Raw genomic sequence first — 15,960 nt, 5'->3', positions numbered from 1 at the left:
TTAAGGGCGAAGTTTGGCATGCAGTGATGATATCCCAGTTTACCCCAACATCCTCCAAAAGTTCAAAACTTGAGCTAATTTCTGCAAAAACTTAAAATGCAAATAACTGGAACTCGTAAGGTCACATTTATTATGGTGGGCTAAATGCGTGCTAAAGCTTTGATTATCAAACTTGTATTCTTAACTGTAAAATTAGACTAGCCATGTCTACACCTATCCAAAAACTTGTAGTTATACTAACTACAAGCGCAAAAATTCCTTCCCCTAACCACGACAAAACTTCGATGCCGTTCACACCTACATGCAGTTAGCAAAACCTCAAGGTAATGCTAACTACGATAGAAAATACAGGGTGCCTAGTTCGCACATAGGGTTGCGCGCTATTGTGGAAAAAATTGAGCGTCGTGGTTAACAAAACTCCGTTCACATCTGTCATAGTTTAAGCGCGCTGTGGGGGGCATTCCTAAAACCACGACGAAACTACGACAAAACCCTAAGAAATCTTATGGTGTTGTTGTGGTTTTCAAAACTACATGCGTCTACATCTACGCTAACTTGGAGTTTAGTGCCTCGTAGTTTACAAAACCTCCAGGTAAAGGGATCTAGGTGTGAACCTCACTACTGACAATACATTTTTAGCTCCTCGCACAGTAGAGCTGCGTGAAGCGCACTCTTGAGCAATGTAGATCTTGGGCGCGCATTGCGTAAAATTAGCCAGATGATTGGCTTATAGATCCTGCATCGGGCGTGTCCTGTCTTTCCTCATTAATATTCATTATTCATAAATGACTGTCCTAGGATAGGCTTAGGACAGGCTTACAGAATACCAATTTTGCCTGTCCTAAGGGTATCCTATTTTCTCTCTTACGCGCGCTCCTAGGATCGAAATAAGGATCGCGCTTACAGAATACCACCCCAGTTTTCTAGGATCTTCACATTCACAGAGAGAAAAAAAGACACTCTTAATTAAAAATATCAGCTGACAATCTGAACAACTGAAGTATGTGCTACTGATGGCATGCAGGCTGTTGCTTCTGTTAGGATGCTAAGAAGCACTTAATGCAGGCATTTTGATGGTGCTGAAGCTTAATCTAAGTATACCTCATGCTAGGACAACATAATACACCTCAGGCATGCAGTGAGAGAACAGAGTGTGTTGTTAGTACCAAAAAAAATATACACATCCATCATTAGGTCTATCTTTTAGCCTCTCCTTTTAAATGAAATTACAAGGGGGAAAAGCAAAATAAACCTGGGGGGTGTTTCATAAAGCTGTTCATAAAGTTACGAACAACTTACGAGCAACTGGTGATCAGTTCTTGTGCTGAATTATTGAAATTCTGATAAGTATAGCACATCAGAACTGATCACCAGTCGCTAGTAAGTTGTTCGTAACTTTACGAACAGCTTTATGAAACACCCCCCTGGTATTTATGAAACTACTATATTGTATAATGTGACAAGATTTAAACACCCTGTTACTGAAAAACCCCACCACACAAGCCAGAAATTGACCAATAATACCGGCTGATTAAAAAACATGGAACTCATAAATGTGAGCAATACAATGAAAATGTAAAGCAAAAGGGTGCCATACAAAAGAGTTAGTATATACTAGCTTTGGCAATACCTTGTGTCAGAACTATCGGTATAATGCTGTGTTAAATTAATTGGCTTAATAAAGAAAGATTAATTATACGTAATGCACAACAAATCAAAATGTAAGTAATAACTATGGAAGGCAATGAAAGAGCATTAAACATCTCCCACAAGTACACACACACACACACACGCACACACACCTACACCATATTGTATAAAATTTGTCTGGTGAGCTGACGTAAAAGCATATTATACCTCTTTCACACCCAAAATCAAAAACCTGCAACAAGACAGAAGGAAAATGGAAAGGACAAAAAAAATGGTAAGATGAAAATCTTTGCATGTGGTAAACAGATGCAGAGATGATCACTGTCTGTAACACTGCTTTGGTGGCCACTAAAACCAAGGATTTTATTACACTTGATTTGTTGCACACATATCATTTGTTTATGTGACACTATCTGAATGTTCTTAGCTTACAAAAGTGCTTTCCATCTTTGACAAGAGAAAGGTCAAAATTAATTAGCTTTAGAAATAACAAATAAAAATGTCACTATGGCGACTGGTATGCCTCCGCCATAATGCATGGTTTTCCCACTAGGTCTATGTATGACTTGACAATGTGTGATGACATTTTCACATGAATGGCAAAAAAATTTAAATGACATGATTATCACAAATGTGTTGAGTACTTACTTTTCTGGAACTAAATTTAATTTTGGATGAATGGGTATACCAGGTATTTGGGATTTGATGAATTTTTTACTTTACCTCTGACTCTTTTATAAGTTTATGCATTCAGTAATCTCCAAGTTATGGAAAAAGCGTAATTTCAGCATTACAAAGTGGAATTATTTAGCATTATAACCTGCCCTCTGACCCTTGACCTTTGACCACATGACCCTTTAATTCCCAAGAGATTCACTCTAAGGCAGTACATGCATACAAATGTATGAACTACACTTTAGTACAGGTAAGTTTTATGACGATAACTTCAGCCACTTCCAAGATATCGGGGAAGAGGAGAGATTTAGCATTTTCACTTGACATGGCTTTTTGGTCAAAAAACTTTCCAGAGAATCTCTAGCTGGTAATACATGTATACAATAGGTTTCAAGAAAATACCTTCAGACATAGCATAGATGTAGGGGAAATGGTGAAATTTTGAGGATTTGACCTTCACCTTTGACCCAATAACCCCCACATTCCCAAGAAAATCACTGTCAGGCAGCACATGCACATGTACCAAGTTCCATGAAGATACTCTGAACTATTTCCAAGATATAGAGAAAAAGTAAAATTTTAGCATTTTCACTTGACTTTTGACCTCATGGCCTGAACTTTCTCTAAAGAATCCTTGGTGGGTAGTACATGTATTCACTACAAAGTTTCAAAAAATACCTTCAGGGATTGCAGAGATATGGGGGGAATAGTGAAATTTTGAGCAATTGACATTGATCTTTGACCTCCAGCATGTGCACCCAAAAGTTGAAAGGCACGACTTTGTCCACTAATACACATATATGCTAAGTTTCATCAGGATACCTCAAACGGTTTTTGAGTTGCACTGTCCACAAAATTGAATACGGACGGAAGAGCGGACGGAAGGATGGACAGACAGCCCGAAAACATAATGCCTCCGGTGACACTTCATGGCAAAGGCATAGAAGATAATGATAATTGACACCAATCAATTTGTCTATTTGCTCATAAATCTCCATTGCAAGGAATGGATTCTGATGCTTTGATAGTATCTTGTACATGAAAGACAATGCAACAGCATAAAAGTAAAAAGATACATTGTATGAAGAGGTATGAAGTATGACTACACAAATTCACTCTAAGTAGTGCAATGTGTCTCCCTTCAAAGTAAAGAAAAGTGAAAAAAGAACAGTTAAGAAAGAAAACAGCAGTTCAGACAAAGGTATTTTGCTTTACATTACATCACAATACAGTGTATGTCATTGTCTAGTAAAGGTTGTATTTGCAAGAGTATGAGCAACTTCATAACTGTTGAAAATTACATACAAACTTACACAGCCATTAGATTCTTTGAAGTCAAATAGAAGTCAAAAAGGTGTTGGCACAGCAGAATGTGATATGGGAGTACTGTACAACCATCTCAAAACTTACTAATATATATAACAAAACTGTAGAGGAAATTTGTGATATTGCACAATGCAAAATTCCCAGCATCTTTCCACAGACCATGCAGAGTGTTTACCACTTGCATTGATTCCTACATTACCCAGTGGTTGAATATCTCTTGGTGCACTCCAGTGTCAATTTCCACCCTTTGTCTTGCTTGATCCCTACAAAAATATTCCACATAAATGAGCTATGACTCACTGTCAAAGTATTAAAGGGAAGGTGACAATGATTACAATGTTTCAAAACTGCTCATAATTCCCCATTGTTGCCTCATCCATACCTTCTAGAAAGGCCTCTAAGGCAGCTGTGTCTTCCATTTCTCTGCCCCCTGCTGCTTCTTCAACTCCTCCAGCTTCACTTCCTCTTTTTTCCTTCTTCTCAGAAGAGTTCTTCCTTTTGCTGCTCTTGCTTGAATTGCTCACACTGCTGCTGCTGTTTTTCTTCTTCCTCCTTTTCTGAGCATCATCATGAACAGCCTCCTGACCATGCCCCTCTACTGTATCCCGTTTTCTATCATGATCACGATGCTTTTTGTGCTTCTCTTTCTTATGGCTTTTCTCTTGATCCTGGCAGTTGAAGAGAAAGTTTTTATCTAGCTTGTTGTTTTATTTTCATGAATTAAAGAATGTTTGACATAAGAGTAACTGCTGTCATTGCAAAAATCTAAAAAAGACATTTTAAGGAGTTATGAACACTGTATTTTAAACACATCCACTAGCACTTTCTGATGGGCAGAAAATATTATGTATTTTTACATGAATCACAAATTCACATAAATGTATTAAAAAGCACTTGACAGCAGTAAAACAGGAAAATCAAATGAGCAGAAAGAGAAAGAAAAAATCTAAATGAAATTTTTGAAAATGCTCATTATAACTGCACTCTATAGGCCCACAGCTCCTTGGCGTATTTAATTCATCCAAACATTTGTAGTAAAGAGTTTCAAGATTTCGAATATGGATGTAGAGGACTCTGACTTCTTCCCTCTCTCTAAGAGCAATAGTGTTGAAAACAAGCCACAAGAAAAAGCACGGTCAGACTGGCAAAAGATTGAGAAGTTTAAAGGGACCCTGAAATCCGAATACATGTTGATTTGTGTTGCTTTATGATACCCTCAACATCACTTTTGCGGTGAAAAGAATATCTAGAAACATTCCATACATTTTTAAAGATTTTTTTCTTCTATTTTTCTTCAGATTACTTGGGAAAGCCCACAAAAAATCCTTCCAAACCAATATTCCTTTAACAAAAGACATTGGAATGCACCTTCCCCATCGACTCAGCATATTAAGTTACATGTTTTTGTGATATTAATATGAGTAACAAAAGACATGGCGAGGGAACAATGGTCATGTAACTTATGCTGAGTCGAGGGTAAGGTGCATTCCAATGTCTTTTGTTAAACATTTCAGTACTTTAGCAATGATTGACAGATGAGGTCATCTGAGGAATATTGGTTTGCAAGGATTTTTTGTGGGCGTTCCCAAGTAATCTGAAGAAAAATAGAAGAAAAAAAAATCGTTAAAAATATATGGAACGTTTCTAGATATTTGTTTCGCCGCAAAAGTGATGTTGACGGTATCATAAATCAACACAAATCAACATGCATTTGGATTTCAGGGCCCCTTTAAGATTGCGAAGTTTGGGCCATTGGTACGGGCCCAAGCAAGAGTGCGCTGTCTGATGGCTAGTGAATGTGACGTGACACTGCACATCTGTACATGAGAAGTTTCGCTGAAGTTTGCAGTCACACTGGCAAAACTTAGAGATCTTAAAGATTGCAATCTTAAACTTTTCGATCTTTTGCCAGTCTGACCGTGCCTAAAGAGTGCTTAAACTTCTGTGAGTCATACCTTGGAAAATACTTAAAGATTGCCATTTACACATTATATATCAATGATAAGCAGCTGGTGTACGTTACTGAAATGCAGAATGCTATACATGTATTGGCACAACAATTTTCATCAGGGAGAGAACCAAAACTGTCATGCCACTATTTCTTTATGTGAATAGTCAATATGTGTGTGTGTGTGTGTGGGTGTTTTTTTTTTACCTTTTCTCTGTCCTTGCTCTTGTGCTTTTTCTTTCTAGCAGAGCTGCTGGTGCTAGTACTGGTATTTGTCTCACTCTCACTGATGTCATCTTGTACCACATCAACTAAGACATCAAACTCATCACTGGCCCTTGAAACATTTCCTGCAAGTAAGTGAAAGCCACAGATCTCATTGCCACAGGAATGATGACATGTAAGTTTTCGAGACAAATGTCTAGAATGTCAAGAATGAACAATGGAAAAAAGATTCTTAGCTTTAAAATATCATACTTGTCAAAATTGGATGTTCGTACTTCTTGCATTAAGAGACAAAACAAAATTAGAACGAGATATGAAACTCATCCCTTTAAGACGAGTTAGGTGATGCTCTGGAGGGTCATCAGATATCGGTCGCCCATGATCGACACATCTTAAAAGGGGACAGTTAGCAATCGAAGCAGTACTATGTACATGTATGGTGTTATTAATTAAAAAGCAATGACACTCTTATATATTAAAGCAAATCTCAAAGTCGACTCTCATTTTCACGGAAAGGATGTGATATACAGACTTGAGGTATACTGAAAAATGTTAATAACAATTTAGGTGAGTCTATGTAAATGCAAAAGTTACAATATGTTTAGACAAGTTGTTTCTGTAATGCAAGACAAAAGAAAATTATGTAATCATATGTGTGTGTAGATGTGGGAGTAATTTACAAGCTACCTAACTGTATATTTACCAAGAGATCTTCGACACGAACAAAATGAAGCATGACAATAAAATGTTTTCAGGGCATTCTCAGCTTTAAAGGGACTGTTTACCATTGTGAGCAGTAATTTAAAAATGTTCAAGTTAACACATTTACTAACCAATATTTATACAGCCCTTATTCTATACAGACTCAAAGCGCTTCAAGAATTTTAACAAAATATATGAAATCAACATTTACAAAACAAAACAAAACAAAACAGAGAAAGGACAAAGCAAAACAAATAAATAGTGACTTTAAACTGTCAGATCACTTGCACTGGAATTAAGTAAGAGCTATAATGAGGTCTTACTTTTGAAAAAAAAAAAAAGGTTTTCGACATTTTTTTTTTTAAAATTGATCTGTGTTAACTGCTGATTGGATGTTTATGGGGAGAGTGTTCAGGATTGTGGTGCTGCAATACTTAACCCTATTCTAACTGGGGGGGGGTCAAATTGACCCCCCCCCTCGACGCTTCGCGCCACGATTTCGCAACGTGCAAAGCTTTTGCCACGTCGTTTCACGACTTTTTTCATTGAAGTCTCCCGCATATTTTGAGACCGAATTTGCGACGTCCGCGTACACCGTTTTGAAGTTACGTAATGTTTTGCATATGCATGTCAACCAAAAAACAGCTCAAATTCATGATATCGTGTGCAAATCCAATGCAAATTGTGTTTTTTGGTTAAATTGATATAAATTAGATTATTTCAACTTTTAACCATTGAAATTAATCAATTCTAGTGTAGATAAGCCTGAAAAAGTGCCTGCAACAAGTTTTGGCAAAAACACAATAGAAAACAAAAGGTTGAAAAAACAATAAAATACATAAGAAATTAACAAAACAATGAAAAACAAAAGAAATTAATTTCAATTGAGCTATTTTTTTACACAAAAATTGTTTGATGTGTCTTGAGGAATTCTGACACAAAAATTTAGCAATCCTCCAGTCTTTTTAATGGAGTTATAGGTGAAAATATGATTTCATGCACAAATTTGCATAATTAATTTATTAAAAATAGAAAGGCAATATTTTTCTATTGTATGACAATGTAATCTTGTAGTTGACATCCAGCTCTATCTTAAGGCAAAATTTCGCAGCGATCGCGTGATCGGTGGCCGAGATCTGAAGGGGGGGTCAAATTGACCCCCCCTCAGTAAAAACTTGGTCTCAAATAGCCCAGTTTAGGCCATGGGGTGAGCTGGTTTTTTCGCTTGTTTCGTTCCGACAACTGCGGCACTAAAATTTCTCCACAGCTACATGTAAACAAATAACCAAAAAGGATACAGGAAAAAGTTCGACACAAACCCTCCTGCAGTATTTTGGTAATTTAGGGGGAAACAGTGAACTTTTTTGTCACTGAGGAGCTGAATATGTACACTTTGCCGCGTACGATATTCATCCGCGAACGATCATGTGATGTATGTTATCCAATCCGAATCGAGAATTATTGTTTACGAGTCAAAATGGCCGCCCCCTGTGAGCCTGTCGACGCGTCTACGTCGTCTGCTCTGCCGAAACTTTTAAGATGCGTTATCATGCATGTAACATCGATGAAGTTTGAAAATTTCACGGCTATGACAAACCTAAGATAGACGAAACCTATTTTGTGTGCCAAAGAGTGGATCAAATTGAGTGGGGGAGACCGTGAAATCGCAGACCAGAACGAAGTGATTCAGCTGCTCAGGGGGACTGACTGCAACCTACATAGGATAATTTACGGGTTAGTTTACGTGCGTACAGTCGTAGCAGTCGACACTGCAGTGCAGTCTCTCTCATATGCATAATGTTAATGACCATGATGACTACAAGTACAACGTTAGCTATGTTATGAACGTTGCTTGTGTATGTTATAATGGGCGCTAATGCAGTAGCTTAGCCGTTAGCCTGTCTGTTACATTTTAGATAAATTATCTTGAATTTCACCTTGGCATGGCATAGCCCCGTTATAATGTAGCCTAGATGTAATTTTACATGTTGTTCTATGTACAGCCCAGGTTGTAGGTTGATGTAGCTGATCGGTGATATTGTTTTGTAAAAGCCTTGACACACAGGACTGGATTGAAAAAGGTTTAAACTGCATGTAAATTTATATTTTCATAATCATGGCCATGGAGTATTAATATTAAATATCCATCCTGTTTCTCTCACCCCGAAATTGGCGAATCTCCCCTCAAAACACACATTTAGCATCTCATTAAATTAACTTATTAATATTTGATATAAATAGGTCTAAAAAACCAACAATGACAATAACATAATTTCAACAATTAAACTCCCTAAAACATATGATTACCATTATGTTGTGCCAAACTATAAAGCAGTGGGTGGTGGTGATAGTGAAAGGCCAAGGATTACTAGTATTAATGATGATAAGGCAGTTGTATTCATAATTATGATAATTGATATTGCATGTGATCAGGTGCTGAAAGCTGTAGATGTAATTTAAAATCAGTAATTGCACTGCAAGTACAAGTTGAAGTAGTTGATGATGACAATGATCATGAGGTGTTAACGATTACCTGGCATAGTACTAGGGCTTATTGGTAATTACAAGATTCAAATATATTTGCAGTCAATAGTCTACTGTACATTTAATGATATATTGAGTGTAATGTTCAACCCCTCCCTCTAGCGTTTAGCCTTTTTTTCCCCCTAACAAAATCCAACGGCTAATCATTGCTGTTCATTTCTCCATTGTATTAAATAGGATTCCATGAAACGTGCTACAAGAGGTTTATAGATAGCAAACGCCTGAATCTCGCTAGGAAACGAAAGCTGAAGGAGGAGCCTGGTCCGTCAGCAGGAGCATCTGTTTCCTCCCCTAAGACGCTCACAGCAAGATCAAGATTTTCTTCTGGAAGCTGTTCAGGTTCTGCTGTGTTGCCTGTAAAATGCATCATTTGCAACAGAGTCAACCTGCTCATTACCGGTACTTGCCAAGGGAAATAGGTTAATATGATTGATATTGAAGCATGAAAACATCGTCATGTTACTATAAGTTGTCCTTGATAAAATGGAGCAATATATATATACACCACTGAAACATTCACACACATACACAAAGAACTTCAGTGCAAAGTTCAGAAACAACAGAATGTACTGTATATGCACCAATGCTTTGGTCAATGTGATTGATATTCAAGAATTGACATCTTACCAAAGTTGTGCATGATAAAATGTCTTTGTAATACAGATTGCTTCCTGTATTTTGAATGCCAATGTTTATGCAACATGTTTTGACTCCTTGCCTCAGTATGTGATTGTTCGCCCTTTAGCAAACATTTCTGCCCACTATTATGATTTGATTAGGGTTGAATTATTTTAAGAACAAAGATGTTTTCCTAAGTGTGGTTTTTTCATAAAACTGAATGACTACGATTAAAATTTGTTTCTCCCACTCTGGGGAAAAAAAATGTAACTATTATTGATACTGAAACAGAATGTTCATGTAGAAAGGTCAGTACAATGTAGGTGTGAGTACAAAATCAGTTTGCTAAAACTAATACCAGCCAAATGAAAATTGTGCATAAGTTGAGTCAGGTTTGCACAGATCCTCTGATATTGGAAGTTAATTGCAATGTTATCATAATTTTTAATGCCAAACCTGTTTTATTCTCTCCAAGATTTTCAGGTACACATTGCCTCCAATACAGAATCCTACATGTTTCACTCATGAATGGGTAAACTATAATTTTGCCTTTATTTTATATATTGGCATTTTTCAAAACTTTTACACCCTTTCAAGGATATTTGGACCATGGAATGTTCCAGGAAATTTATTAAAACTAGAAAATTTGACTGATTATCATTTTGAGCTATCTTACATGAAAGGAGGTAGTGTCCCACCATGTTGTAACCTAATAATAGCAATGAAAACTTCAGGAAATTTTATGAAGATTAAATTTTCTAAAGTACTGTATAATATTTCATGAACAACGTGATTGCTATGTGATCTAAGTATATTAAAGCTTCTTAAGAAGAAGAAGAAGAAGAAGAAAATAAAAACATGTTTACTGATAAACAATATGATCTGTTTAATAGTAATGTCTCATGTGTGTAAATGAGTTTGTATGTGTGCGTGTGAGTGTATATAATATGTCAGCGTTTTTATGCACCTGTGTATGTGTAATGCACTGATCAATACATGTATTATATCATTGTGTGTGTTCATGTTTATGATAATCTTTTTTATGATGCTGATGTGATAAATGGCAAAGGCATGTAGAATAATATTTTAATACACTTGGGTATATTGAATCTTCATAACTATGTGTGTGCGTATGTGTGTGTGCATGTGAGGGTGTGTGTGTGTGTGTGTGTGTGTACAATAAGATTCTCCCACATGCACGCGGACACACACACAAACAAACGCACTGATTTTTTTTTCTTTCTTTTTTTGCCTTGAATGATTAGTCATTTGATTAATAACATGTCTTTGAACAGAATATAAGGCATTTGCCTTGACCTCTGACGGTCAGTCAGTGCTCTCTCTCATACGGTCTCGAACCACTTTGCTCTTGTCCTCCTTTGCATAGCCAGCATCAGGAAAAACTGAAACATGAGATACAATGCAACTATTAAACCAAAACTTCACTTTTTTTTCTAGGTATATGGCTAAAAGCAGTGCTTTACAAATGTGCATATGTATTTCAGCTTAGAAACACTATGGGAACTATACTGCGGCGAGCAGCCCCATACGCATAACTGCGGCCAGCAGCCCCATACGCATAGCGTCATGGGGCTGTGAACTGTAGCATACAGGATCATGACGGATGTTTTATCGCGGACAAATATCAACTTAAAATCCGGAAAAAATCTTCAATTTGAAGACTTATTAATAAATTTGAAGTATTGATAACAGAGTTCGTGCAAGGTTTGCTTCTGCAAATAGTTCCTTTCTGTTCAAATTGATGACTAAATGTGACTCGGTCGAGAGGAAACTGGCAGAGCTACACTGAATTGACGGCCAGCGCATGCACACACAGACATCTACATCCAGTCAATGGATTCGAAATTTGTGCGCAGTGATGTGTGCGCCTGCGCTGACCGTCAATTCTGCGTAGCTCTCCCAGATTCCTCTCGACCTAGTCATATTAAGTCATCAATTCGAACAGAAAATGACTATTTGTAGAACCAAACCTTGCACGAACCCTGTTGTCAATACTTCAACCTTACTTGTAAGTCTTCAAATTGAAGAATTTTTGTTCGATTTAAGGTTGACATTTGTCCGCGATACTATTCTGTCATAATCCTAAATGCTACAATCCGCAGCCCCATTACGATATGTGTATTGGGCTGCTGGTCGCAGTTTATAAAATATGGATTTTCGCAAAAACTGCAGGATATTTCGAGGAGAACTTTTTACAGTATATTTAGGATGTACAAAACATCACATTTCCGCATTCAGAAAGTAGTGCCAGTGTTGCTGGAACGAAACCCATTTTCTAAGCCTCTTTTTCAGCTTCACCCCATGGCCTAGTTAGAATAGGGTTAAGGCTGACGTCAAGCTGTTATTCAGGTTCTTGGGATGGTAAGCACAGTACGTGTGGTGGGCCTAAGGTTATATGTTGCCTGACGGATGTGGAGGAGCTCAGAAAGATACGCTGGTATTTATTATGAAGGGCTTTACATGCAAGTGTAGCAGTCTTGAATTCAGTTCTCTTAGAGATGGAAAGCCAATGCAGATTATTCATAAGGGGTGTCACATGGATAAACCTCGGTTTGTTATACACTAGTTTAGCAGTATGATTTTGGAGAAGCTGTAAACATTAGAGATTTTGTGATGTAGTGCCATGTAGCTTTACACTATAATCTAGTCTGGAGAGTACAAGCCCTCTCACTGCATCATGCACAGAAGACTCATCAAGATATTTTATAATGTGACCCAGGTTCTTCAAATGATATCTGATAGTACACGACATATTGGTGACCTCGTTATCTAATTATCGGTAGTCATTTGGCTGTTAAAGACAACTCCCAGTCCCAGTATGCGAACAGATGGCGAAGGCTTCAGCACTACATCATCCAGTCAAATGCTCACATTTTGCAGATGTGTTTGGTGTGATCTGGAAAATATGACAAAGAACTGCTTCTTCTCTTGGTTCAATTTCCAATTATTCCTCAGCATCCACTTTCTAATCTCAGACATAACAGTTGACATCTTCCTTAATGTCTGGTTTACATTGTCTCTCTGAGATGGGTCACATGTCAGGTAGATTTGTATGTCATCTGCATACATGTGATAACGAATTTTATGCTTATAAAAAATATCAGCTACAGGTTTGAGATACAACGTAAACAGGAGAGGATCCATCATCGAGCCCTGTGGGACTCCAAATTCAAGTGGAACATCCACTGATGATTTGCCATCAATTCGCACGTTGGACCTTCTGTGAGCGAGATATGTCTTGAGCCAATTCTAAGCAAGATCTCTTACACCATAAACTTCTTAAATTCTGGTCAACAACAAGGAATGATCATTTGATGCATATGTGTAGGTCAATTGTATCACTAAAAGTTTTACCATATAAATATTTTGTAATAAGGCTTTACGATAAAATCCTAACTGTAGACGGTTTTACAAGTCTAGAAACAAATTTAAAATAACTACATGTATTGGTCACATTTTGTATAATTATTTAACAATACCTAACAATGATTATATTGATTACCTTTTTTTACAATGGTAGTTTCTATCCTAACTCACATTTTAGAACTATTTTGAAGCACTACAGCTGGGTTTTTGTTTTATCTGCAAATGGTAAATGACTTAACATTGACCTTTTCAAATAAGAACTTTGACCCTTATTTGCATAATCAAGATGACTGTATAATCTTGCCGTCATTATACACTTGTAGTGTGTTATTCTAGACATATTTGTGGACCTCTCCTGAAAAAATCAGCTTTTTACTAAAAATATCCAGGTTAAAGCTTATGCTCTTCGCTGATATGCGGATAGCCTATCACCTAAAACACTGCTAACCCTTTGCATGCCAGATCAATCTCCTGTCCATAGGTTTGTGTGTGAAATGTGTGCACATTTGACTCTATGGCACATAAAAGGTTAAATTAACTGGTATGTGATACTTGTATAAGAAAGATCAATATAGCTGCCTACAAATGTATGTCTGTGTTGGATATATCATAGAAGCCTCATTTGCAATTTCATGAACTATCCACATGATTTTATTTGCTACGTAACTAGTAAGAGTTTAACTTGTAATCTTTTTCTTCTGAATATATTCATGTCAAACTGATATTAACGCATATACCTTTATAGATGTGGTTCTCTACCACACTGAGAAGAGATGTCATGCTGAGGTATTGGTAAAATATCCTCTCTTTTTTTCCAGGAGCCCTGCCTTCCAGGTGATTTGATCAAGGAGGAAGCTTTTCTACACATACGAGCTCATACAAGACATACATCACACATCCCAATTGAGTATATTCTCATAGAAAATGTGCAGTATAAAATTCACAATTTACAATCACTAAAGAGACTATAAGTTTCTCAGAGTATTTGTAGACATATGATGTTCTTACGTGAAACAGGTTTCTTAGCAGGATTTGAGGTAACACTCTCCAGGAAGTTCAGATCTGCCAACTCGAGTGTCAGACCAAGGCTTGTAGGAGAGGACATTCCCTGACTGGACATTCTTGATGCCTGTAGGTACTCCATAACAATAAGAGACAAAGCGGGGAAGAAGAGAGGGAGATAGAGGGAAAGAGAAAAGTTGGAGAGAGGAAAGAGTTTGTCAACACAATGCTGGCAGTGTTTTGTCAGTAGCATAATGTATGAGCCATACATTTTGCTAGCATAAGATTTCACTAGTAAGAACTCATCAGACAATTTCACAAGTGGTTAAAGTTGTGACCACAGCAATGACACAAGCCAATAAATACTATCCTTATTCAAGAGACAAAGCAACAGTGTCCCACTTTCATTGACAACTGCATTTCTCCTACAAGAGGCTACACTGAAGTAAGCTGTTAAAGGGGAAGTCTAGGCAATTTTTATAATTTCACATCATGTAGTACATAACTTGACAGCTCTATGTTTAGATTTGTGGGAGTTTATTGTGGCCTTTGAGCAGAGAACCAAGGCTCTAAAAAATGAAATCAAATTACACTGAACAAGGATGATTACATAGCAGCTTCCCTCTACGAATGCATGAGCAGGATGTTTACATATTTTAGAAAATATATTGCAGCAATGTAATTACTTTACGATACCGCTTGTGTAAGAAGGCCACCTGTGTAGAATATATGCATGCTTTCTTTTGTTCTGCTTCATAGAGCCAACACTCATGCATTCTCATGGTGAAGCTACTTTGTTATCCTCCTTGTTCATTATGATTTGTCATCAATTCTGAAAACATTCTTATTCCTTATTCACATAGCAAATCACTATAAATTCTGTAACTCTGTATCCACTATAACCAATTTATAGTTGTTCAAATGTGAAAGTGTGAAAATTATCCGGAGTTCTCCTTTAAATTTGAATATATAAGCTGACCCACAAAATTAACAATAAAAGCAGTACAAAGTACATAACATGTACAGTATGTACAGCTACAAAATATCTTAAGGGTGTTTAAAAAAAAAAATCTATTTGTGTACCTACACTTCTTTCCTTTCAGCTACAAATTAATGGAGACACAAATCAGTTGTAAACAAATACAAGAATAATGATGATTATTTTTATAATGAAAGTAATACTACAGATAAAAATAAAAGCCAGAAATGTTCATGCTTCATGTATTGTATATTTATTATACTTGGGAGAATTAAGGTTGGTCTTTGGGATGCAATTGTTGTTGAGTAACCAGGATTGATGAATCTCATTAAAATTGTTATATAAAGCTAAAGCCCAAAGCCCACTGTGTGACCTGAGCCTGCATCTGGCATGAGTTGAAATTGACCTTGAACTTGCACCAGCTTCCACCAGATCGCCACGAGTTTGAAATTTCATAATTTTTTTGTTTTGTTAAAAGTTCGTTAACAGTCAATATGAATATGCAAATAGTGTAGTTATGATTCCATTTTTTCAAAATTTGCCACATATGTTGTTAATAGATTTTCACATTTCCAGTTTATCATTTAAGCACTATTTTGCTTGGTTCTCAAATCCTGATGATAGTGTCTAACTGCACCATTATTCAAGCTATTCAACTAGGTATAACATCATATGTTATGCTTTAATAACAGAAACATTGAATAAATGTCATTACTTTTGTACACAAGCAATGAAAAATTGGGGTGCCGACATTATGAACTCATTTGCATACAAGAAATATCGCTACGGCGACTGATATGCCTCCGCCATAATGCATGGTTCTCCTAATAGGTCTATAGCACAATGAGTGATGACAGTTTCACACAATTGGCAAAATATTAAAATGACAGGTTTGCCACAAATG

The 15,960-nt window shown here is 36.8% G+C and overlaps 1 protein-coding gene across 3 annotated transcripts in view; it reads right to left on the bottom strand.

Annotated features, from left to right (window-relative positions):
* Positions 1-1,403: 1,403 nt before the first annotated feature.
* The window catches only part of LOC139743843 (rab-like protein 6), a 110,985-nt gene continuing 96,428 nt past the window's right edge, over positions 1,404-15,960 (bottom strand). For 2 of the 3 annotated variants that reach the window (XM_071654297.1, XM_071654299.1), the window contains exons 12-14: positions 14,084-14,204; positions 5,807-5,949; positions 1,404-4,319 (exon numbers count right to left, since the gene is read on the bottom strand). In XM_071654297.1, coding sequence (XP_071510398.1) covers positions 3,993-4,319; positions 5,807-5,949; positions 14,084-14,204 — 591 coding nt within the window. In that variant the 3' untranslated portion in view covers positions 1,404-3,992. The remainder of the gene's footprint in view (positions 4,320-5,806; positions 5,950-14,083; positions 14,205-15,960) is intronic. The other variant, XM_071654300.1, reaches the window with a different exon arrangement.

Source organism: Diadema antillarum, unplaced genomic scaffold (assembly GCF_040938485.1).
Source record: "Diadema antillarum isolate AM-2024a unplaced genomic scaffold, OU_Dant_1.0 seq00001115_RagTag, whole genome shotgun sequence".
Lineage (NCBI taxonomy): Eukaryota > Metazoa > Echinodermata > Echinoidea > Diadematoida > Diadematidae > Diadema > Diadema antillarum.
Note: the sequence above shows the minus strand (reverse complement) of the source record. Positions and strands in the feature narration are given on the sequence as shown.